The 24,840-nt window shown below is 42.2% G+C and overlaps 2 protein-coding genes across 5 annotated transcripts in view; one reads left to right on the top strand and one right to left on the bottom strand.

Moving 5' to 3' along the window:
• odf2a (outer dense fiber of sperm tails 2a) overlaps positions 1-24,006 on the top strand; it is a 129,385-nt gene extending 105,379 nt beyond the window's left edge. For 2 of the 4 annotated variants that reach the window (XR_009655752.1, XR_009655755.1), the window contains one exon: positions 1,421-1,769. The gene's annotated coding sequence lies outside the window, so the exon portion shown is untranslated. Of the gene's footprint in view, positions 1-1,420; positions 1,770-23,988 lie in introns of those variants that run through there. The other 2 variants (XR_009655753.1, XR_009655754.1) reach the window with 2 other exon arrangements.
• On the bottom strand, positions 1,469-24,096 carry si:dkey-228b2.6 (uncharacterized protein LOC563918 homolog). Its single transcript, XM_060934874.1, has 3 exons — positions 24,011-24,096; positions 23,696-23,867; positions 1,469-1,714 (listed from the first exon to the last, which is right to left on the bottom strand). Exons 1-3 carry the CDS (start codon positions 24,094-24,096, stop codon positions 1,469-1,471), a joined length of 504 nt encoding a protein of 167 aa, XP_060790857.1.
• Between the last annotated feature and the right edge of the window lie 744 nt (positions 24,097-24,840).

Raw genomic sequence — 24,840 nt, 5'->3', positions numbered from 1 at the left:
GGTCTCTGATCAAGAGTGTACAGGCAGGACAATTTGATTTGTGAGCCCCATTCATTTTCTATCAAAAAGGGCAGAAAAGCAACAAGGACGAGAGAATGGGTGCGTCGATCCAAAAACTGTCAACAAGCACACCATTCCCGATCATGCCAAACAGTTTAAAGTTGGTTTGGGGTCTCTATCTCAAAAACTGCAGGAGGCGATACAGTTCAAAAATCTGGCATAATAATAATAAAACTGAAGAATAACAATAGTGTTGTGCAGCCACGAAAAAGCACTGAATTAGGTGTGTCCAAACTTTTGACTGGTACCGTTTGGGGTCCCCCCCCATTAATTGCCATTATAACTGTGTTTGCAGCATCTCCCTGTAACATTAACATCACACACAACTGCTAACTCTTCTCACAGGAATGATGCTCAAGTGGCACAATAGAAAAGCATTCACCATATCGTCATGAAATTGCAAGTTCAATGCCACAACCATCTGTGGCAAGATGATAAAATTGGCTGTGCTTGCTGGGTGGGAGGGATAGAATTTCTCTTCCTTGTCAATCAGGGCGACACGAACCAATCACTGGCGTCTGTGAACTCCTGTATTTGGAAGAGGGCAGATAGCGCTGGAGTGTTCAGCTGCCCTGTGACCATAGCATGAGCAACAGGTTAAAAAGATGCCGTTGGCTGGTTTTATATGTGTTTCAGTTTAAAAAAAAAAACATATCCAGTGTTTTAGAGTGGCGTTTTCCTTTAACGCGACTAGCACACTATTCTCTCGTGTTCAGACTGACTGAAGATTTCATCAATGGGTGCTACCATTTTTATATATTACACTATTTACTCAGAGATAACTGTTTGGAGTTCTGTGTGCACTTTTGTTGCCATAGACTGTAATTATTTACCTGTTTGTCATATCAAATAACAAGCTACAACCTGTTACTGTATTTGTGTGTTTTATATATAAGACATGTTTACATTTTTATGGATTCCTCTGAAATAGAAGTAAAACTTTTTAAACAGTTAAAATGTGAGATCTCTTTTCATTACAAATGTAGAATTTGTACAGTGTAAGTAATAAAAATGGTCTGATTTACTTCACAAATTATTTCCATAAAAATGACAAATTTATTTTTACTCAATACACATTAACACAGCTAGATTTCAAAAACGGCTCATTTTAACTAATGCAGTTAACGAGTAAGGGATTATTTCTAGTAACCAATTAGTTAACTGTTTAGCATCTCATCTATCGCAAGCTCAGCCTTCAAGCTTTAGGCCACACCTCTCTATCTCAGGTAGAAAATGGAGCTACAACTGTTTTTCTCTCTGTGAAACCATGTTAAACTGGTGGCCATAAACTTCAACTGCATGTTAGTTACATTAGCCTTATAGCTTGTTCACAACAGTCATATGCCTCTTCTGTGATCAGGACACAGTTTTACATCAGGCTGGTGGTCTCTGATGAAGATTCCGATCTTTAGGATGTAGACACAGGCTTCCTCATGCTCGTCACCTTCATCGCAGTCTCTAAAACGGTAATTTTTCTCTGTAGCTTCCTCATCTTGCGGGAGTGCTCACTCAGCTCCTTTTCATATTTCTTCACCTGCAGTTGAGCTGAAAGTAATTTTAGTTTGTATGACTTTTCAATCAGGCGGAGACGTTTTTCACAACCATCACACATTTTGTGTTCTGAAGTTTCTGGGTGTGTAGCTGATGCTTCTTCCTGTAATTCATGAAAAAGATTAATATAATGTCACACAAAAAAATGTCTAGATACAGCAAGTTGGTTGTTACAAGATCTTTAGGGTGTGTGTTTTGTTTTTTTTTTTTAATAAACCATTAAGTTACCTTTTTTTTTTTATTTGTTTCTTTGCCATTGAAATGTTTTGGTCTGTCATTTAATTTCAGTCACTTGACAGGCTATATTTGGTATTATTGATTGAAGAAAGGGGGAAAAAGAAGACGAGTGATGAAATGATGCTTTATATCTGCTAGAACTTAAGTGATAATGGGACCTAACTTGTTTCAGATGTTCCACGACATGAAATATAACTACTACAAATGGATTATTTAAAAAAAAAAAAAAGGTCATATTTAACTCTTAGCAAATTGCCGTGGTGTAAGAGGTGTGAAACACTTGGGGATTATTTATAGGAAAATGATCAACTACAGCATGGTAACGTAATTTGGCTTCCTCACACCATGTCACTCAGTCGATAAGTGTGCACGTCACATTTTATTCCTTACTTAGCCCCTACATCATACTAATGGGAAATAAAGGTCAAGTGTGCTTGCTAAGACGTTGAACAGTTTACCACAACACTTTGTAAAACACACCTCCAAAGTAGCTAGAGTTGGAATTATGAGAATGAGTCTGTACCCATTTCATCACACCTCCTTAATTAAGGCCGAGTTTTTAGCAGCATAATGACAGTAATAACAGAAGTGATTTTTTACGGTGAAATACTTCCAGCAAAAAATAAATAAATAAATAAAACTTTTAAAAATGCATGTTACCAGTTTAGCCAGAACACTTTTGCTGATGTTTGATATAAAGCTGGCTAGTAAGTGTATTTGTGCAAAAAGCTAACCTTAAAAAGCATTTCTAGATAATGTTAAGAAAAAGTGTCATACTTTAAAAAATATAATAATAAATTAAAAAACAAACTTTCTGTCCCACTGGAGGGATGCATAAATTTTCTATGTATAAACTAACAACTGTTTCTCAATCAGAAAGTAGAACCCTTTTGTAGCTAAAACCCTGTAATTATCCAATTAAAACTTGGAGACTATTTAAATCCTTTTCAAGAGTGTACATGTATTTGATTTATTATTATTATTATTATTATTATTGGCTCCATCAGGCATGGCACTGCCTCATAAAATTTTGAAACTGTGGTATTGTGTTGTATTTTGGGTTTAAGTTGAGACTTTTGTTTTCCCCAAGTGATTTAAAGCAGGGGTTCTCAATCTTTTCTACTTTAGTCAAGTCAAGTTTATTTGTATAGCGCTTTTAACAATAAACATTGTCGCAAAGCAGCTTTACAGAATTTGAACGACTTAAAATATGAGCTAATTTTATCCCTAATCTATCCCCAATGAGCAAGCCTGTGGCGACGGTGGCAAGGAAAAACTCCCTCAGACGACATGAGGAAGAAACCTCGAGAGGAACCAGACTCCAAAGGGAACCCATCCTCATTTGGGCAACAACAGACAGCATGACTAACATTAACAGTCCTAACATAGAGTCAGCTTCGTTGATGCTATAAACCCCCCACCGACGGAAACCCAAGCGCAAAACCGCTCACGACAACCGCAGTTCCAAAGTAAGCAAGTCAACTGCAGTCCCCAGCCACAAAAGCACCACTGCAAGAGTCCAGAGCGTCCTCCAGGCGTGACCCCCAACTGTCCACATGGGGCCGCCCTCCACAGGAGCAATGCAATGAGACTCCAACCAGACACAGGGCACCAGGATGGATCAGGCAGATCTGAGGAACAGAGGAGGTCAGCATCTTGATCCCAGGACTGACACGTAACTCAGAGGGACAGATTTTTTTTTTGGGGGGGGGGGAAGAGAGAGAAAACACAGGTTGTTAGGTATGCCCGATGTCACCTGAATAAGTAGGAACAGTATACATATTGCATGGAGTACAAGCAGGGACTCCAGCAACTAACTATGACAGCATAACTAAAAGGGGAGAGCTGGGCCGTCGTGGCTCAGGTGGATAAGGTGCCATACCATAAATCCAGGGACCCGGGTTCGATTCCGACCCGAGGTCATTTCCCGATCCCTCCCCGTCTCTCTCTCCCGTTCATTTCCTGTCTCTACACTGTCCTATCCAATAAAGGTGAAAAAAGCCCAAAAAAAATCGTTAAAAAAAAGGGGAGAGCTAGAAGGTAACACAGGCATGAGGGAGCCCCAGGACATAAAGCAGCCAGCCACTACACCGTCAACAAACTCGAGTGAGCAATCGAGTGGAGACTGGCAGCATCCATACATCCCAGTTTACCAAAACACTATGTCTGAGGACCCTCCAGATCTACACCTTCACCTCATAAACACCATTAACAAAAGGCTTGACTAAACAGATATGCAGGGATGAGAATTTTCCGCCGATCGGCGGATTTCCGACTTTTTCAGACCAAAATGATCGTTTTTGAGATCGATGTAAATCCGTTGAGAAATTTTCGGGGGGGGGGGGGGGGGGTATGATTAACGATCTGTGGTCACCTTATAACGCAGACAAGAGCGTGCGCGCGCAACATTAAGGTCTGCATCACGCATCTTAGAATGTGCATGCGCGAGGGAGACTGTGTGCAGTGTTGCCAGATATTGCTGATGTTTTCCATCTCAAAATATGTTCAAAACCCGCCAAAATGCACTTAAAACCACCCAATGTGGCAACACTGCCTGTGTGCCTGTTCATGTAGCGCATGCCAGACAAAGAGCATCCTGATTGGGTTACTCAGCAAAATAAGCCAATCAGCTTTCAGTGTGGGCGGGCTTTTATCCCTTTTCTCGAGGACCGACCGGCATAGCAGAGAGAGAGCGCGTGCCCCAAAAAACGAAAGTACAAAACCCACTTCAGCTCAGATTACACAAAAGAATCTCCCTGTCTAATAAGAGTAGAAAATAATGACAGTTTCGCGCGATGTACTGTTTGCAGCAGTGATTTCAGCATTGCCCATGGTGGCTTAAATGATTGTAAAGGACATGTTGAGGTGAGGAGTGTCATTTCATGTGCATTATAGGTCTACAACAGGCTGTCATGAAAAGACCAAACTTATTGAAGATTTCCGTAAAGTAACAATGTATGAATATACATCATATATATCAAATACACATCATATATAAGTGTGTATCTTTTTATAAATGAGGTTAGCTTGTCTAATGTAGCATGTTGGGGAGAATCATAGTATCATATCTATATTTCTGATAAAATTTTAGGTATGATACCGTGTATAACTCTCCTACTTATTGCTCATTTCATGGGGGGGAATTGCTGGGATGTGCCGCGCGGGAGCGTCTGCCCACATTTGTTTAGGCCGAGATGAACTTATAGTTTTTGATTTTAAAAAAAATTTCCAATTTGTAATGCCAATTGTACATGCCTGTTCTTTAACTCAAAATCACCATCTCGATCTTCAAATTGACCGTATGGCATATGCATTACATTACACAACATCCTGTCCAGATAAAACCTCGTTAGTACACACAACAGTTGAAAGGGAAGTGATGAGTGATGTTGAATGTTGCCTGCTTAATATGCAAGAGCTCCTGCTACCATGATAACATTAGAAGAAAGCTTCAGAGAATTATGACAGAACTTTTTTCTGGTTTGCACTTCATTGTAAAAGATTAGAGTATTCAAAGACATGAATAGCAAAAATGCAGAAATATAATACTGTAGAGCTCGTTTATATTAAAAGGTGCATTGATTTTTTGAAATCATCAAATGTGAATTGATTATAAAACAAGTCTCTTGTACCATATTAATCATTTTCACCTGGTAGTCCACCAAGAAGGGGAATTTATTTCCAAATACATTGCAACTTTTTGCTGATAAAATTAATGGTTTTGGGGTAAAAAAAAATAAATAAAAAATAGCCAAAAATCATTAGCCCCTGGAACCCCTGGGCCCCGGACCATGGGCCCCGCCCCCTTGGGCCATGGGCCCCGCCCTGGTTTTTTCAGACTTTTTAAATATTTTTCATTCTCATCCCTGGATATGTTTTCAGCCTAGACTTAAATGCTGAGACTGTGTCTGATTCCCGCACATTACTTGGAAGGCTGTTCCATAACTGTGGGGCTTTGTAAGAAAAGGCTCTGCCCCCTGATGTAGCCTTCACTATACAAGGTACCAGCAGATAGCCTGCACCTTTTGATCTAAGTAGGCGTGGTGGGTCAAAGAGGAGCAGAAGTTCACTCAGGTTCTGTGGTGCGAGACCATTCAGTGCTTTAAAGGCCTAAGCAGTAGTAAGTAGTATTTTATAATCAATACGAAATTTGATTGGGAGCCAGTGCAGTGTGGATAAGACAGGGGTGATGTGGTCATATTTTCTAGTTCTAGTAAGAACTCTTGCTGCTGCATTTTGAACTAACTGGAGCTTGTTTATGCACTTATTGGAACATCCAGACAGTAAGGCATTACAATCATCCAACCTGGAGGTAACGAAAGCATGGACTAGTTTCTCTGCGTCGTGTAGTGACATTAAATTTCTTATCTTAGCAATATTTCTGAGATGAAAGAAAGCTATCCAGGTAATGTTATCAATGTGAGTTTCGAATGAAAGACTGGGGTCAATAATTACTCTGAGGTCTTTTACTGCTGCACGTGAAGAAACAGAAAGGCCATCCAGAGTTACTGTGTAATCAGAAAACTTCTAGCTGCATGTGGTCCTAGTACAAGTACTTCAGTCTTGTCAGAGGGAAATTAATAAGCATCCAGTGTCTAATGTCCTTTACGCATTCCTCAATTCTATTAAGCTGTTGTCTCTCATCAGGTTTTGCAGAAACATACAACTGTGTCATCAGCATAACAGTGGAAACTAATACAATGTTTACGAATAATATCACCCAGAGGTAACATATATAAAGAAAAAAGCAGTGGACCCAAGACAGAACCTTGTGGAACACCAAACTTTACAGTGGTGCTTGAAAGTTTGTGAACCCTTTAGAATTTTCTATATTTCTGCATAAATATGACCTAAAACATCATCAGATTTTCACACAAGTCCTAAAAGTAGATAAAGAGAACCCAGTTAAACAAATGAGACAAAAATTATAATACTTGTTCATTTATTTATTGAGGAAAATGATCTAATATTGCATATTTGTGAGTGGCAAAAGTATGTGAACCTTTGCTTTCAGTATCTGGTGTGACCCCCTTGTGCAGCAATAACTGCAACTAAATGTTTCCGGTAACTGTTGATCAGTCCTGCACACCGGCTTGGAGGAATTTTAGCCCATTCCTCCGTACAGAACAGCTTCAACTCTGGGATGTTGGTGGGTTTCCTCACATGAACTGCTCGCTTCAGGTCCTTCCACAACATTTCGATTGGATTAAGGTCAGGACTTTGACTTGGCCATTCCGAAACATTAACTTTATTCTTCTTTAACCATTCTTTGGTAGAACGACTTGTGTGCTTAGGGTTGTTGTCTTGCTGCATGACCCACCTTCTCTTGACATTCAGTTCATGGACAGATGTCCTGACATTTTCCTTTAGAATCCGCTGGTATAATTCAGAATTCATTGTTCCATCAATGATGGCAAGCTGTCCTGGCCCAGATGCAGCAAAACAGGCCCAAACCATGATACTACCACCACCATGTTTCACAGATGGGATAAAGTTCTTATGCTGGAATGCACTGTTTTCCTTTCTCCAAACATAACGCTTCTCATTTAAACCAAAAAGTTCTATTTTGGTCTCATCTGTCCACAAAACATTTTTCCAATAGCCTTCTGGCTTGTCCAAGTGATCTTTAGCAAACTGCAGATGAGCAGCAATGTTCTTTTCGGAGAGCAGTGGCTTTCTCCTTGCAACCCTGCCATGCACACCATTGTTGTTCAGTGTTCTCCTGATAGTGGACTCATGAGCATTAACATTAGCCAATGTGAGAGAGGCCTTCAGTTGTTTAGAAGTTACCCTGGGGTCCTTTGTGACCTCACCGACTATTACACGCCTTGCTCTTGGAGTGATGTTTGTTGGTCGACCACTCCTGAGGAGGGTAACAATGGTCTTGAATTTCCTCCATTTGTACACAATCTGTCTGACTGTGGATTGGTGGAGTCCAAGCTCTTTAGAGATGGTTTTGTAACCTTTTCCAGCCTGATGAGCATCAACAACGCTTTTTCTGAGGTCCTCATCTCCTTTGTTCGTGCCATGATACACTTCCACAAACGTGTTGTGAAGATCAGACTTTGATAGATCCCTGTTCTTTAAATAAAACAGGGTGCCCACTCACACCTGATTGTCATCCCATTGATTGAAAACACCTGACTCTAATTTCACCTTCAAATTAACTGCTAATCCTAGAGGTTCACATACTTTTGCCACTCACAGATGTGTAATATTGGATCATTTTCCTCAATAAATAAATGACCAAGTATAATATTTTTGTCTCATTCGTTTAACTGGGTTCTCTTTATCTACTTTTAGGACTTGTGTGAAAATCTGATGATGTTTTAGGCCATATTTATGCAGAAATATAGAAAATTCTAAAGGGTTCACAAACTTTCAAGCGCCACTGTACCTCAGTATGTCTAGAAATATCACCATTTATATCAACATACTGATAGCAATCAGTTAAATAAGACCTGAGCCAGGAGAGGGCCATTCCCTTAACTCCCACAACATTTTCTAGTCTATCCAGAAGAATGGAATGATCAATGGTATCAAATGCTGCACTAAGGTCAAGCAGCGAGACACAGCCGTGATCAGACACCAACAGTAGGTCGTTTACTACTTTAACCAGAGCTGTCTCTATGCTATGATTAGGTCTAAATCCTGACTGATACATTTCATGGATGTTATTCCTATGTAAATATAAGCATAACTGCTGTGCCACAGCTTTTTCAAGGATCTTGGAGATAAAGGGGAGGTTTGATATTGGCCGATAATCGGACAGCTGACAGGGATCAAGGTCAGTGTTTTTTTTTTTTTTATCAGGGGTTTGATAACTGCTAGTTTAAAGGATTTGGGTACATGGCCAATCCTAAAAGAAGAATTTATTATTTTTAGAAGTGGTTCAATTACTTCAGGTATTATCTGTTTGAATAGACGTGTAGGTAAGGGATCTAGTACACAAATTGAGGCTTTTGATGCCGAGATTAATGAAAGTAATTCAGTTTCTTTTAGGGGAGTAAAACATTCTAATTGATGATCTGATACAGTTATATTGTTAACTACAGGGTCACTTACATTGTCTGTCCTTAAATTAGTAGTTTGAATTTTTTGTCGGATATTCTCAATTTTGTCATTAAAAAAAGTCATGAAATCGTTCCTACTACATACAGTGGGGCAAAAAAGTATTTAGTCAGCCACCAATTGTGCAAGTTCTCCCACTTAAAAAGATGAGAGAGGCCTGTAATTTTCATCATAGGTACACTTCAACTATGAGAGACAGAATGGGGGGGAAATAATCCAGGAAGTCACATTGTATGATTTTTAATGAATTAATTGGTAAATTCCTCGGTAAAATAAGTATTTGGTCACCTACAAACAAGCAAGATTTCTGGCTCTCACAGACCTGTAACAACTTCTTTAAGAGGCTCCTCTGTCCTCCACTCGTTACCTGTATTAATGGCACCTGTTTGAACTCGTTATCAGTATAAAAGACACCTGTCCACAACCTCAAACAGTCACACTCCAAACTCCACTATGGCCAAGACCAAAGAGCTGTCAAAGGACACTAGAAACAAAATTGCAGACTTGCACCAGGCTGGGAAGACTGAATCTGCAATAGGTAAGCAGCTTGGTGTGAAGAAATCAACTGTGGGAGCAATTATTAGAAAATGGAAGACATACAAGGCCACTGATAATCTCCCTCGATCTGGGGCTCCACGCAAGATCTCACCCCGTGGGGTCAAAATGATCACAAGAACGGTGAGCAAAAATCCCAGAACCACACGGGGGGACCTAGTGAATGACCTGCAGAGAGCTGGGACCAAAGTAACAAAGGCTACCATCAGTAACACACTACGCCGCCAGGGACTCAAATCCTGCAGTGCCAGACGTGTCCCCCTGCTTAATCCAGTACATGTCCAGGCCTGTCTGAAGTTTGCTAGAGAGCATCTGGATGATCCAGAAGAGGATTGGGAGAATGTCATATGGTCAGATGAAACCAAAATATAACTTTTTGGTAAAAACTCAACTTGTCGTGTTTGGAGGAGAAAGAATGCTGAGTTGCATCCAAAGAACACCATACCTACTGTGAAGCATGGGGGTGGAAACATCATGCTTTGGGGCTGTTTTTCTGCAAAGGGACCAGGATGACTGATCTGTGTAAAGGAAAGAATGAATGGGGCCATGTATCGTGAGATTTTGAGTGAAAACCCCCTTCCATCAGCAAGGGCATTGAAGATGAAACGTGGCTGGGTCTTTCAGCATGACAATGATCCCAAACACACCGCCCGGGCAACGAAGGCGTGGCTTCGTAAGAAGCATTTCAAGGTCCTGGAGTGGCCTAGCCAGTCTCCAGATCTCAACCCCATAGAAAATCTTTGGAGGGGGTTGAAAGTCCGTGTTGCCCAGCGACAGCCCCGAAACATCACTGCTCTAGAGGAGATCTGCATGGAGGAATGGGCCAAAATACCAGCAACAGTGTGTGAAAACCTTGTGAAGACTTACAGAAAAAGTTTGACCTCTGTCATTGCCAACAAAGGGTAGATAAAGTATTGAGATGAACTTTTGTTATTGACCAAATACTTATTTTCCACCATAATTTGCAAATAAATTCTTTAAAAATCAGACAATGTGATTTTCTGGATTTTTTTTTCTCATTTTGTCTCTCATAGTTGAGGTATACCTATGGTGAAAATTACAGGCCTCTCTCATCTTTTTAAGTGGGAGAACTTGCACAATTGGGGACTGACTAAATACTTTTTTGCCCCACTGTACTACAGGTATGCATGTGTCGATAGTGGACTTATTCCTGGTTAATTTTGCTACAGTATTAAATAGGAATCTAGGATTATTTTTGTTATCTTCTATTAGTGAGGAGAGATATGATGATCTCGCAGCACTAAGAGCTTTTCTATACTTCACGAAGCTCTCCTTCCACGCTAATTTGAACACTACCAATTTTGTTTGACGCCATTTACGTTCCAATTTTCGAGTGGTCTGTTTTAATGTGCGAGTGTCATTATACCAGGGTGCTAATTTTTTGTCTCTGGCCATTTTCCTTTTAAGAGGAGCTACATTATCTAAGGTATGGCGGAATGTTGACTGTAAGCATTCAGTTGCCTGATCAAGTTCTGCAGGGGCTGACAGTGACCCAATCAAAGTTGATAACTCTGGGAGATCATTTATAAAGCTCTGTGCAGTAGTTGATGCGAATGTACATTTAATACAGTAGCGTGGTGAGGTGCATATATTATTACTCAGACATAGTTTGAATGAGATGAGATAATGATCTGAGATAACTTCAGACTGTGGAAGTATGACTATATTTTCTACGTTTAACCTGAATGTTCGTATTAGATCGAGGGTGTGACCACCATTATGGGTCGGTCCTATGACATTCTGATTAACCCTTTGATGCAAAACATGGGTCAAAAGTGACCCGGCTGAGTTTTTATCTTCTATATCTTTGCAATACATTAATTCCATCATTCAGTATTCAAGGTATTCCTCAATTAACTTGTTTTTGATCATCATGCATCCTTATTTTATTTTTTCCTTTCTTTTTGAATAAAAACCCTTTTTGTATCACTACCCTTCTAATGCACAACATGGGTCAAAAACGACCTGCATTCATTTTCCAGGTTATTTCATGGATGGCTGAGTATTTCTATGATATACTTTTGAAATAAATTCATTTTGTCATTTACTTTTCTAAATATGCAGTAAATATCTTGTTTTTGTTTAGCACAAATCATTTTTATTTTTCCTTTCTTAAGTTATGAACAAGCACAGCTTTTGTAATTCTACATCAAGTTTACACACACAGGTCAGAAACGACCCGCATGCATTTACTACAGCGTTTGGTGGGAACTGTGAATTGTGCTTGTGTCAGACATTTCACAGCTCAGCACAGCACAGCGCCCTTTGCCCATCTAATACATGGAAGTAATGTTTTTCAATTGTTCTAACATTACCTTAGAAAAATATTGATGATGTTTAGGTTACCTTGAGAGTGAGTAGATTACTTGTCAGAAAGTTACAAGTACCGTAAAATACCAAATAATAGCCCGGGCGATTATTTGTCTGAATCACGTAAGAGACCCGGCGCGTATTAGAGACTAGGCGGCTATTTGGAACAGGCGATTAATTCCTTCTTCACAAACACCTTCCCCAAAATCTACCTCAAAACGGGGAAAAAAATCATTCTCAGATAGGCCTACTTTTAACCAGTATAACTTAGTTTGTTTAGAGTTAGATTACAGATAGCACGGTGCCGACTTCGGGGAATTTTGAAGACGCAGAATGCATCTTCGCATGGCACAGTCGGGGTGGATAAAGGATAAATCACACACCTTTTCCTGTTAATGACTAGTTAAGCGCATGCTTTACAAAATAATCAAGAAACCACACCATTGTCTGTGCGCAGCACTGTGATTTAATTACTCTGCAAAGTTATGGTCACTTGCTATCACCCTCACCCATGCAGCCTCCACCCTTTGCGCTTCGCGATGTCTGTCAATCTGAAATTGCATGGAGGGCGCGACGTTGAAGCAACATAATTAGGGTGCGAAGTGTCAAACCAAAGGGTTTTTTCTTATGCTGAAAAATAAGTGACCTGCAGTGGCTACATACTGTCATCTTGCATCACGTTTCTCTCCAAGACGTCTCCCTATTTGGCGGATATGAGCCTATTCCCCGAGTGAGTTGGTACGGTGGCTCGACCCCGTAGAAAACTTAAAGTTCGGATGAAAGTTAGTTGAATAGGTTACTGACTTGTTGGCCTACATGTTGCCTGCCTGACGCGTGCTTCTGCCCAACTTGCACGACAGATTACTTGTTGAAAAGGCCCCTTGGATTAGATTGGCCGCGAGCAGACTGAAATGCATGTTAGAACGCTCTCACCTTTTTTGTAAAGCGTCTTCCAGATCCGAATGGGTAAGGGCAAGTGAAATGGTATAAGGTCTTTAATAAAACTCAGTGTGTGCTTTGACGCATGCATTCGGCAATTTAGGTCGTTTAACAGAAGCAGCAGTCCAACCTTGGAAACCCGCAGTCCTCAATGTCACCACACACGCTGGCTTTCGTTGGGTATACCCAAAGGGGTGGCTAAGACATCTGTCAAAAGTTACGGAGTTGCATTCCTCAAGAAATATTACGGTAGACCAAGATTATAACATTGAAATGGCATGTTTATTATCACGTAACAAAATGTTGTAAACAGTATTATAGAAATAATTTCATTCATTCATTCATTCATTCATATTGTTTCGGTAGAAAACTATGCAATGCAAAATCGTTTAAACACCAGAAAACCAGAAAAGTGCTGGGCCTCAAGATTCTAGATAGAACGTTCGGACGCTTTTTTTTTTTTTTAGACCCCGGCGAGTATTCGGAACCGGCCTTTATTTGTCACAACACACGCGTACACCCGGCCGTTAAAGGGAACTCGGCGGTTAATTGGAACTCGGCTATTATTTGGTATTTTACGGTAATTACTATTAGCTACCGAGCTGTTGACATATTCTACTTTATTTAGCTAATTTTATTGTAGTTGGCTTAGCTAACTACATAGTTAATAAATAAATAACTGGCCCCATTCACTGCTAAAGTAATTACTTGAAACAAATTATTATTATAGTATTAAGACATTTAATTTTAAATCACACTTGGATGACCCATGTGTAATAATATAAAAAGTATTTTTGTTCATAAAGTAGGAAAGAAAAAATTAAATTAATGATTTGTGGTAATTAAAAACAAGATATTTAAAGAATACTTGGAATATTCAATCATAAAATAAATTGATTTCAAAAGATAGAGCAAAGGGTGGCACGGTGGTGTAGTGGTTAGCGCTGTTGCCTCACAGCAAGACGGTCCGGGTTCGAGCCCTGTGGCCGGCGAGGGCCTTTCTGTGCGGAGTTTGCATGTTCTCCCCGTGGCCGCGTGGGTTTCCTCCGGGTGCTCCGGTTTCCCCCACAGTCCAAAGACATGCAGGTTAGGTTAACTGGTGACTCTAAATTGACCGTAGGTGTGAGTGTGAATGGTTGTCTGTGTCTATGTGTCAGCCCTGTGATGACCTGGCGACTTGTCCAGGGTGTACCCCGCCTTTCGCCCGTAGTCAGCTGGGATAGGCTCCAGCTTGCCTGCGACCCTGTAGAACAGGATAAAGCGGCTACAGATAATGAGATGAGATGAGATGGAGCAAAGAAAAACTCAGTCAGCATGAAATAACCTGGAAAATGAATGCGGGTCATTTTTGAACCATGTTGTGCATGAGAAGGGGTGTGCATATGTTTTGCATCAAAGGGTTAATCCCTACTGAATCTAAAATGGACACAAACGCTGTTTTCAAAGGGTCTTCTGGGTTATCGAAGTGAATATTAAAATCTCTGACAACTAAAGCTTTGTCTAAGGAAATAACCAGATCTGAGATAAAATCTGCAAATTCAGAAAGAAACTCAGACTATGGCCCTGGGGGCCTGTAAATAATAAGTAACGGAATTAACTGGGTAGACCTATTTTTCGAGGCTACGTACATTATATGAGTATGAAGAACTTCAAATGTATTAAATTTATAACCAGGTTTTTGTGTTACACCTAGATAATCATTATAAATAACCGCAACACCTCCTCCTCTGCCAGTTAGACAAGGCTGGTGTATATAACTGTATCCAGGAGGACTCGCTTCATTTAATACTATATATTCATTTGGTTTAATCCATGTTTCAGTTAAACAGAGTACATTAAACTCCTGATCAGTAATGAGTTCATTAACCATTAGTACTTTAGATGTAAGAGATCTAATATTTAATAGCCCCACCTTTAGATCAAAGGTGCTGGCAGCAGCTGTACAGTCAGTATGATCTAATTTTATATTGATTAGGTTACTGGAACAAACTCTCTGAATATTTCTACCTTTTTGTTTAGCTCGGGGAACAGACACGGTCTCTATTGCCCCTTTTCCACCAAAGCAGTTCCAGGGCTGGTTCGGGGCCAGTGCTTAGTTTGGAACCAGGTTTTCTGTTTCCACTGACAAAGAACTGGCTCTGGGGCCAGAAAAACCAGTTCCATTTCCAATGGGGGGTGTCGTGGCTCAGGTGGCTAAGGCACCATACCATAAACCCGGGGACCCGAGTTCGATTCTGACCCGAGGTCATTTCCCGATGCCTCCCCGTCTCTCTCTCCCACTCATTTCCTGTCCTGTCTCTACACGGTCCTATCCAATAAAGGTGAAAAAAGCCCAAAAAAAATCTTTTAAAAAAAAAAGGGATTAATGATCCAAAAGTGGAGTCTAGTTGATTTACACAAGAACTTACTGCCATGTTTGTGTTCAGCAAACAAGCAAGTTATTAAAACCAAGAAGTACACTCAAAAGAAGCGGATATAGAAACCACTCAGTGGGATAGATCCTTAAACACTAACAAAGAAGGATTTTTCCTGCGAGTTGAAAATTATCCATCTGTTGAGTTCCCCGATATCTCAAACTACCTGGTGCTGCAGACATTGTTCTACATGGGGACACAGGTGAAAACCTGGAAGAGCATGGAGGCATATAACTTTTTATATGTGGCTGGGTTAAAGATCTGGGGGTCAGGACACTACAAGATAGACGGTGGTAGATGGCTCTAAATGCAGGAAGAGTGTTCATTAGCAGGCGTGATATTTACAGAAGGCAGAATCATAAAGCAGAGTATTTAAACAGTGTTATAAACATGGCTAGAAACAAACGTGACCATGATAATGATACTTTGCAAAGCCTCTTTGAAAACAGCGTCCATATCTGCACATGCTGATTGCGCTCAAATCAGTATCGGGTGTTTCCCATAATGACTGGGTCCCAAGCACACGCACAAAGCACTCTGTGAGCGAGCACGGCCACTCGAACTGTGCCAGGCTCAAGTGCGCAGAGGTGTGACAGTCAAGTGTTCGCATGCTGTGTGCCCACAACTTTTAGCTCACCTGTATATCGCCATGCATCGGCACCAGAATGCCTCATTTTCATTGACAACCCATCACAAAGCATCACAAGCTGTAGTGTGACCGTAGCTTAATGAGGCGGATGTGACATTGAATGAAGCCCAGCAATTGTACTCTACTATGAGGAAAAATTGTCTTCAACTTGGAAAAAAATTGCGGTGTGGTTGAGAAACATTGATTTAAGGTATATAATTAGCTTTAATGGTTCGCTAAATGTGCCTTTCTTGGTAAAATATACTAAAGGTATAGACAGTATGCACTTGAGAGTACCACCCCAACTGCAAGGAAAAGTACATCTAAGTAGCGTTTGAGACCACAGAGTTTTAACATCAATGTAAAAAAAAAAGCATAACCATAACACAACAAACACCATGTTCGAGCATAGGGGTGTCCATAAGTGCACATGGCACCAGGACACCTTAGGTCGGAGGTCAATGATAGACTTTGTTGTCGTTTCATCTGATCTCCGGCCCTATGTCTTGGACACTCGGGTGAAGAGAGGGGCTGAGCTGTCAACTGATCACCACCTGGTGGTGAGTTGGATCCGCTGGCGGAGGAGGAAGCTGGACAGACCTGGCAGGCCCAAACGTATGGTGAGGGTCTGCTGGGAACGTCTGGCTGAGCACTCTGTCGGGGGGGGTCTTTAACTCCCACCTCCGGGAGAGCTTTTCCCAGCTTCTGAGGGAGGCGGGGGACATTGAGTCTGAGTGGACCATGTTCTCTACCTCCATTGTGGATGCAGCTGTTTGGAGCTGTGGCCGCAAGGTCTCCGGTGCCTGTCGTGGCGGCAATCCCCAAACCCGGTGGTGGACGCCAGAAGTAAGGGATGCCGTCAAACTGAAGAAGGAGTCCTATCGGGCCATGTTGACCTCCGGGACTCCTGAGACAGCTGATGGGTATCGGCAGGCCAGGCATGCCACAGCTCGGGCAGTTGCGGAGGCAAAAACTCGGAACTGGGAGGAGTTCGGGGAGGCCATGGAGAAGGACTATCGGTCGGCCTCAAAGAAATTCTGGCAAACCGTCCGGCAGCTCAGGAGGGGGAAGCAGTACTCTGCCAACACTGTTTACAATGCGGGTGGGGAGCTGTTGACCTCGACTGGGGACATTGTCGGGCGGTGGAAGGAATACTTTGAGGATCTCCTCAATCCCACCGTCATGTCTTCCATTGAGGAGACTGAGGTTGATGACTCAGAGGTGGACTCGTCCATTACCCAAGCTGGTCACTGAGGTGGTTTGCAAGCTCCTCAGTGGCAAGGCACCGGGGGTGGATGAGATCCGCCCTGAGTATCTCAAGTCTCTGGATGTTGTGGGGCTGTCTTGGTTGACAGGCCTCTGCAACATCGCGTGGCGGTTGGGGACAGTGCCTCTGGAGTGGCAGACTGGGGTGGTGGTCCCTCTTTTTAAGAAAGGGGACCAGAGAGTGTGCTCCAATTATAGGGGAATCACACTTCTCAGCCTCCCAGGGAAGGTTTACTCCAGGGTACTGGAGAGGAGAATTCAACCAATAGTCGAACCTCGGATCCAGGAGGAACAATGCGGTTTTCATCCTGGTTGCGGATCACTGGACCAGCTCTATACCCTTCATAGGGTGCTTGAGGGTTCATGAGAGTTTGCCCAACCAGTCCACATGTGCTTTGTGGGTCTGGAGAAGGCATTCAACCGTGTCCCTCATGGTATTCTGTGGGGGGGTGCTTCGGGAGTATGGGGTTCGGGGCTCTTTGCTAAGGGCTGTCTGGTCCCTGTACAAACGGAGCAGGAGTCTGGTTCACATTGCCAGCAGTAAGTCAGACCTGTTCCCAGTGCATGTTGGACTCCGGCAGGGCTGCCCTTTGTCACTGGTTCTGTTCATAATTTTTATGGACAGAATTTCTAGGCGCAGCCAGGGGCCGGAAGGAATCCTGTTTGGGAACCACAGGATTTCATCTCTGCTTTTTGCGGATGATGTTGTCCTGTTGGCTTCTTCAAACCAGGACCTTCAGCATGCACTGGGGCAGTTTGCAGTCAAGTGTGAAGCGGCTGGGATGAGAATCAGCACCTCCAAGTCCGAGGCCATGGTTCTCGACCAGAAAAGGGTGGCTTGCCCTCTCCAGGTTGGTGGAGAAGTCCTGCCTCAAGTGGAGTTGTTTAAGTATCTCGGGATCTTGTTCACGAGTGAGGGAAGGATGGAGCGTGAGATCGACAGGCGGATCGGTGCAGCCTCCGCAGTGATGCGGTCGCTTTACCGGTCCGTCGTGGTGAAGGAGCTGAGCCAAAAGGTGAAGCTCTCAATTTACCGGTCGATCTACATTCCGACTCTCACCTATGGTCATGAGCTTTGGGTAATGACCGAAAGAACAAGATCACGGATACAAGCGGCCGAAATGGGTTTCCTTCGCAGGGTGGCTGGGCGCTCCCTTAGAGATAGGGTGAGAAGCACAGTCACTCAGGAGGAGCTCAGAGTAGAGCCGCTGCTCCTCCACATCGAGAGGAATCAGCTGAGGTGGCTCGGGCATCTTTTTCGGATGCCTCCTGGACGCCTCCCTGGGGAGGTGTTCCAGGCATGTCCCCCCGGGAGGAGGCCCTGGGGACACGCTGGAGGGACTATGTCTCTCGGCTGGCCTGGGAATGCCTTGGTGTTCTTCCTGAGGAGCTGGCTGAGGTGTCTGGGGAAAGGGAAGTTTGGGCTTCCATGCTTAGACTGCTGCCTCCGCAACCCGGCACCGGATAAAGCGGAAGAAGACTAGACGAGTAAAAAAAAAATTAATAAATTTCATCCAAGTGTATTTGTCTGTGAAGATTCTCAATCATCCAGGTCATAGTAAACTGTGGGTGGTAGAAATGGGCAACTGGACTTGCTTGAAGATTCTTGAAAACGTTTCACCTCTCATCCAAAAGGCTTCCTCAGTTCTGTCTGACTAATAGGGAGTATCAGATATTTATCCTCTCCTGGATCTTCAGAATTCTGATTCTGATCCAGGAGAGGATAAATATCTGATACTCCCTATTAGTCAGACAGAACTGAGGAAGCCTTTTGGACGAGAGGTGAAACGTTTTCAAGAATCTTCAAGCAAGTCCAGTTGCCCATTTCTACCACCCACAATCCAAGTGTATTCTTCAGAATATTTCATTGTTCGTATTGTTTGTCTCATTCATGTCCATAACCTCTTTTGTACACCCTCAGTATTAAGGAAAACTTTCAGTAATGCTGTAGCAGTTCACAAACTGGGGTCTGTGATCCACAGCCAAAGAGTCTGTGTTATAATGGTGATAATCACAACATAGACATATAACAATTCTATTTATTGAGTTTGTGTAGTTTAACCCTCTGAGGTCTGAGGGTATTTTCTGGCACGCTAATGATTTCGGCATGCTTTGATTTTGTCAATTTCAACAAATCTAAGCAGTATTTTCAAAGTCCTATGACTTTTTTGTATTCAGCACAAATTCAGCTACAATAATATCTATGCAGTATGTATGTCATGATTGTATTTTAAAAAAACAGATAAATGAAGATGTTCTAAAAAGCAGTTTTAGAACTGTGTTGGAATGTGTGAAAAAATATTACCTTACCCATTGTGTCGAACCATTTTGGTCACCTATGGTGATTTTGTTCAATCTTAGGAATGTATCAAGCACAAAAACTTAAATCTGCTCCATTGATTTGATTTGGACAATTAACTGGCCATCAAAAAATATGTCCTATTGTTCTGGGATAAATGGTTGGCAGTGAGAGGGATATTCAATGAGAAGGGTAAAAAATTTCCATTCCATTCAATGAGAAGAGTGAAAACCCCTCCCACTGCAAACTCTTAATCCCATCAGATTAACTCTTAATCCCATCAGGTTAAGTCACAGTGGGTAAGGTAATGTTTTTTTTCACACATTCCAACACAGTTCTAAAACTGCTTTTTACAACATCTTCATTTACCTGGTATTTGACTCTATTCAGTATGTCTTGAAATTCACTCTTGTACTATTTTACTTAGTTCAGAGCCACATGCAACTCTGTTACTCTGTCACACAATTACTCTGTAATTTTGCTCCCACTCCAACTCCAAATTTTACTCTCTAAACTCAAAATAGAGCAAAATTAACTATTTTTGAGGAAAATACTTTCAACTCTAGAAAAAATTGCTCAGTCATTTTTTCTGTGTATGCACAACAGCGCATGCATATCAGCCGATACACTCATCAGAAATGGAAGAAATATTTACACTTACTCAAGCTGATCTTCAGCTGGATCTAGTCAAAGTTAAAAAAAAAAAAAGGCACCGCTCATCATCAGTGTCACAGTTCTCAAGATTGAATTGAATAGCTGTCCTGAATCATGAATTGAATCATGCATTGATTTGCTGTCCTGAAATTGAATCACTGTCCTGAATCATGAATTGAATCATTGTCCTGAATCATCCGAAGTGCATAAAATCCGCATGCCAATTTCGCAACAAGTTTTACCTCCAAATAGCCTAAACCATGTCTGATAGATTTTATCTTGTTTACGGTGGGTGTTCCCACCGCGAAAGAGAAACCAATTGAAACCAAAAGAGTGCAAGTGATTATCATGCCGTACCATGTGAATAGTCTTTTATGAACGTGTAAGTGAGCGCTCTGCGCTCCAACTCCGGTGTGACTGAGTAAGGTGACAAGTTTTATGTTTCATCTAATTTAGGTAATTTAAAAACTATAATATTATTTGGCAGTGGGCACATAGGAAGCTATAAAGTTTCTGTCGATATGTTTATCATGCTTGTATGATAAACTCACGAAGATATTTATCTAAATACATGACCTACTCATCTAAACCTGTCGAGCTTCACCAGTGAAGCTCTCGACCCCAGAGGGTTAACTGGTGACTCAGGGTCAACAACCTGACTCTTAATGTTGAGAAGACCGAAAGAGATGGTTGTTGACTTCAGGAAGAATCCTGCTGCTCACTCCCCACTACACATCATCAGCTCTACAGTTGAAGCAGTCAGCAATGCGAGGTTCCTGGGAGTGCACATGGAAGGCAACCTCTCCTGGACCCTGAACACCACTGCCATCACCAAGAAAGCTCAACAGTGTCTACACTTTCTGCAAAAACTGAAAACGGCCAGCCTCCCTCCTCCCATCTTCACATCCTTCTACCGAGGGATCATTGTGTGTGTTCTGTGCCGTTACATCACTGTCTGGTTCAGGAACTGCAACGTCGCTGAACCAAAGTCCCTGCAGTGGATAGTGAGAATGGCACAGCAGATCATCAGGGTTCCTCTCCCACCCATCTCCCAACTCCATAAGAAGCACATCATCCTCTGTGCCAACAGCATAGTGCAGGACAAGTCCCACTCATCACATGCGCTGTTCTTTCTGTCTCTCCTGCCGTCTGGCAGAAGGTACCGTAGCATCCAAACCGTCACTGCCAGACACTGCAACAGCTTCTTCCCCTAGGCAGTCAGTCAGAGTCCTCAAATCACTGTTACCCCCGAAGAACTAACAGTTCTAACTAAAACTACAGTTTTCTCACACATGCACAATGCTCACTTTGCACTTGTCTTATTGTCATATCCTGGTAAGACTTGAAGTCTTCAAACTGAACTGCGTTCTCTTGTATTTTTGCACCAAAATGAACATTTGCATACAAATGCACAATGCCACTTTACTTTGTCTTTGTCATTTATGTTGTTTATTGTACTTGGATAGCTATATGTTTAAATCACTAGGTGTTTTAGAAACGTCTGCTTAGATAGTCATTTTTATATCCTTCATTAAAAAAATTCCCTTGCAGGGAATGGCCAAGGATGGCTTACATGCCATAATAATTCCACCATTGATTAAGCAATGTATCTCATAACGTCCAAAATTTAAAAAAAAAAAAGACAGAATATGGTGTGAGTCAGTTATGATATATCCTGGATATACCATGAACGGACGTCACAATTTCAAGCTATACGGCTGACTTGAGTCACATTTCTATGCGTGTAGATCTACATATCATGATCATGCCTAGAGAGGCAGGGGATAACACGGTATATTGCACATGTGCAGGTCGAAGGTTGCTCCGATGTAAACAACAAACATTGGCTGCCTCCAGTGAGATTATGCCGAGGTTCAATCTTAACACTTATAGTTTGGAATTTTTTGATGAGGGATGTAAATCAAATATACCATGCACTGAGAGGCTGTGGTTGAAATTATGGCTTCTCTTCGGTGACTGGTATAGTACTATTTTCTTCATGGCTGCGTCCCTCACAAAATAGTACTATGCCAGTCACCTCAGAGAATCCATAATTTCAATCGGAGTCTCTCAGTGCGTGGTATATTTGATTTATATACCTTGTTTTGTAATCTATTTTCTCTATAAATGCACCATGGTGAGCCTGAAAAAAAATTGTATTTCAATGCATTGTATACTTGTATATGGACGTATTGACAATAAAGCGCTCTTGAATCTTGACTGAATTAATTGGATCAAAATCTTCAATAAAAATAACCAAGCAAGATGGCATGGTCTTATGTTATGATGTCTAAGTGGATCTGAGGTGTTTTATTGTTGGAAACCAATAAAACGGAAATAAAAAGATGTATGACTCCACTAATAGGCAGAATATTATCGATGAGCAGTGCTTTAAGTTGGCCGGTACGCACCGGTACCCAGTACTGCCACTTTTAGATTTTAACCCCTGGCGTACCAGGACTTGTCACAAGCTCACAGTACCCTTTCCTGTCCTCTCCATATCAGAGTGTCTCTTGGCGATTCATTATGACATTTAAACTACATTACCCAGGGTGCACTATGCGACACTTGCGGGACTACGCGACGCTGACTCGCTTGTTCACAGAGAAGTCGGAAGCAATAAATGGGAAAAACAAAGAAGCAAAAACAGGACAGTAATGTTGGCATGACTACAAAAGGGCACAAAGAGAATGAGAGTCGAAACGGAGTCGGATGATGACGCAGTTCTTCTACAGTCAAATTCTACCGTGGCAGAAAATGCAGGTGGGGAGCAGCAAGCTCACACTAGCACGTCTGCTAGCAGCGAAGAGCCTGTTGCTACTGATACTCCAGCCAACTGCGACATTAACAATAACCTCCTTCAACATGAATGGCCAGACTCTTGGTCAAAGGATCAAGTACGGTATTTTTGCTCACAGAACAACTGGCTTATTTGTAAAGACCAAAAGCTTGTTGATATATAGCCAAGTTAGCTCACTTACTGTCCCAACACAACAGGGGCTGAGGTTGTCAAGTGAGTAGAGCGGATGTTTAATCTCTGCATTCGGTGCTGACAAGGCAAAGCAACTTCATTCATTGCACAAGAAAATTAAACACCACCAAGATTTGTCTCATCTCATCTCATTATCTCTAGCCGCTTTATCCTGTCCTACAAGGTCGCAGGCAAGCTGGAGCCTATCCCAGCTGACTATGGGCGAAAGGCAGGGTACACCCTGGACAAGTCGCCAGGTCATCACAGGGCTGACACATAGACACAGACAACCATTCACACCTACGGTCAATTTAGAGTCACCAGTTAACCTAACCCACATATCTTTGGACTGTGGGGGAAACTGGAGCACCCGGAGGAAACCCACGCGGACACGGGGAGAACATGCAAACTCCACACAGAAAGGCCCTCGCCGGCCACGGGGCTCGAACCCGGACCTTCTTGCTGTGAGGCGACAGCGCTAACCACTACACCACCGTGCCGCCACCAAGATTTGTTTGTTTAATAAATTAATTTTGTGAAAATCAGCATTGTCTTCCTATCTTTTATTTACTATAGAATTTCAGAATGTATTACTTGATGATCGGCTGATACCGACCACCCGACTCGTATGCCAACAGGTGAATATCTGTTTGAGCAAGGGCCCCCTGTCTGCAAAACATTTAATAACCCTTGAAATAAAGTCTAAAATGAAGACCTACCATGAACTGAAACACAGAGGGGACAGCGTTAGGGTGTAAATGTCCTGAAGTGTTGAAGCAGTTGGAGGTGAAATGATCTGAGCATAACAGCGCAGACTCTGAGGGGCTCCATCCTGCAGCTGTCCCCATGCTGGAGATCCAGAACTGGAGCTGCTTCTCTTCCTGAGGGAATCTGTAGGATGGAGGAGCATAGACATGCACACACAACAAAATAATATTACTATGGGTCAAGTGTGTTTCTTGTGGAGGTCTACCTATGCGGCATGACACCATGTGTCTCTGTTTTCCTGCAGGCTTCACATGCACTCATCTTACAGCGGTGTGTACACAGTTACTGCAATGAGGAGAACCACAGAGACAGACGAGTTTATAGCAGGAAAGTTCACGCAGCTCACTCTCATCCTCCAGGTGTTAATGTGCACAAAGTGCTCTTAATGGGCCATTCATCTCCATGACGCTGATTATGACTTTGTTTATACTCTTGAATAGCTCTTCTTCATGACGACAACCGGAAGTGTACCAACACGATGGGGCGTGTAGCGCCACCTGTGGCTCGGGTGCACAATCAGTGCGTTTACATGCACATCCAAATCGAGCTACTGTCGGTAATCGAGCTAAGGGTCCCAGCAGGGGTGCCAGAGAAATTCAATCCTACATGCACACAAGGAAATCAAGCTATTGTGTGAAGTACATTGTGCACCCGAGCCACAGGTGGCGCTACACGCCCCATCGTGTTGGTACACTTCCGGTTGTCGTCATGAAGAAGAGCTATTCAAGAGTATAAACAAAGTTATCAGCAGTGTTGCCAGATACTGCTGACGTTTTCCAGCCCAAAACATATTCAAATCTGCCGAAATGCACTTAACACCGCCCAGTCTGGCAACACTGGCAGTTCCGTGTTCACAAGTTCCGTGCTCAAGCTGTTAGGCTTGCTCTAACAGACTGTATGGCTACAAACTGTCCTGCGCAGACCACTGTTTTGTAAGACAACTTATTTTGCACAATTGTATATTTTTCTAAAGTCCATTTTTTGCTTACAAAAAATTTTTTTTTTTGCTTACAATTTAACATGTCTTAATAAACACACAAAAAGTTCAACTGTTTTGTTTTTATTGACATTCTTCAGATGTTGGACATATATATAT

The sequence above is a fragment of the Neoarius graeffei genome, chromosome 12 (assembly GCF_027579695.1).
Source record: "Neoarius graeffei isolate fNeoGra1 chromosome 12, fNeoGra1.pri, whole genome shotgun sequence".
NCBI classification, from domain to species: Eukaryota; Metazoa; Chordata; class Actinopteri; order Siluriformes; family Ariidae; genus Neoarius; species Neoarius graeffei.
Note: the sequence above shows the minus strand (reverse complement) of the source record. Positions and strands in the feature narration are given on the sequence as shown.

Coding starts and splice junctions, on each gene's coding strand:
- si:dkey-228b2.6 (XM_060934874.1), bottom strand. CDS start 24,096: ATGAGAGTGAGCTGCGTGAACTTTCCTGCTATAAACTCGTCTGTCTCT. Junction 23,868..24,010: donor GTAACTGTGTACACACCGCT/GTAAGATGAGTG, acceptor TCCATCCTACAG/ATTCCCTCAGGAAGAGAAGC. Junction 1,715..23,695: donor CCTCTGTGTTTCAGTTCATG/GTAGGTCTTCAT, acceptor CATGAATTACAG/GAAGAAGCATCAGCTACACA.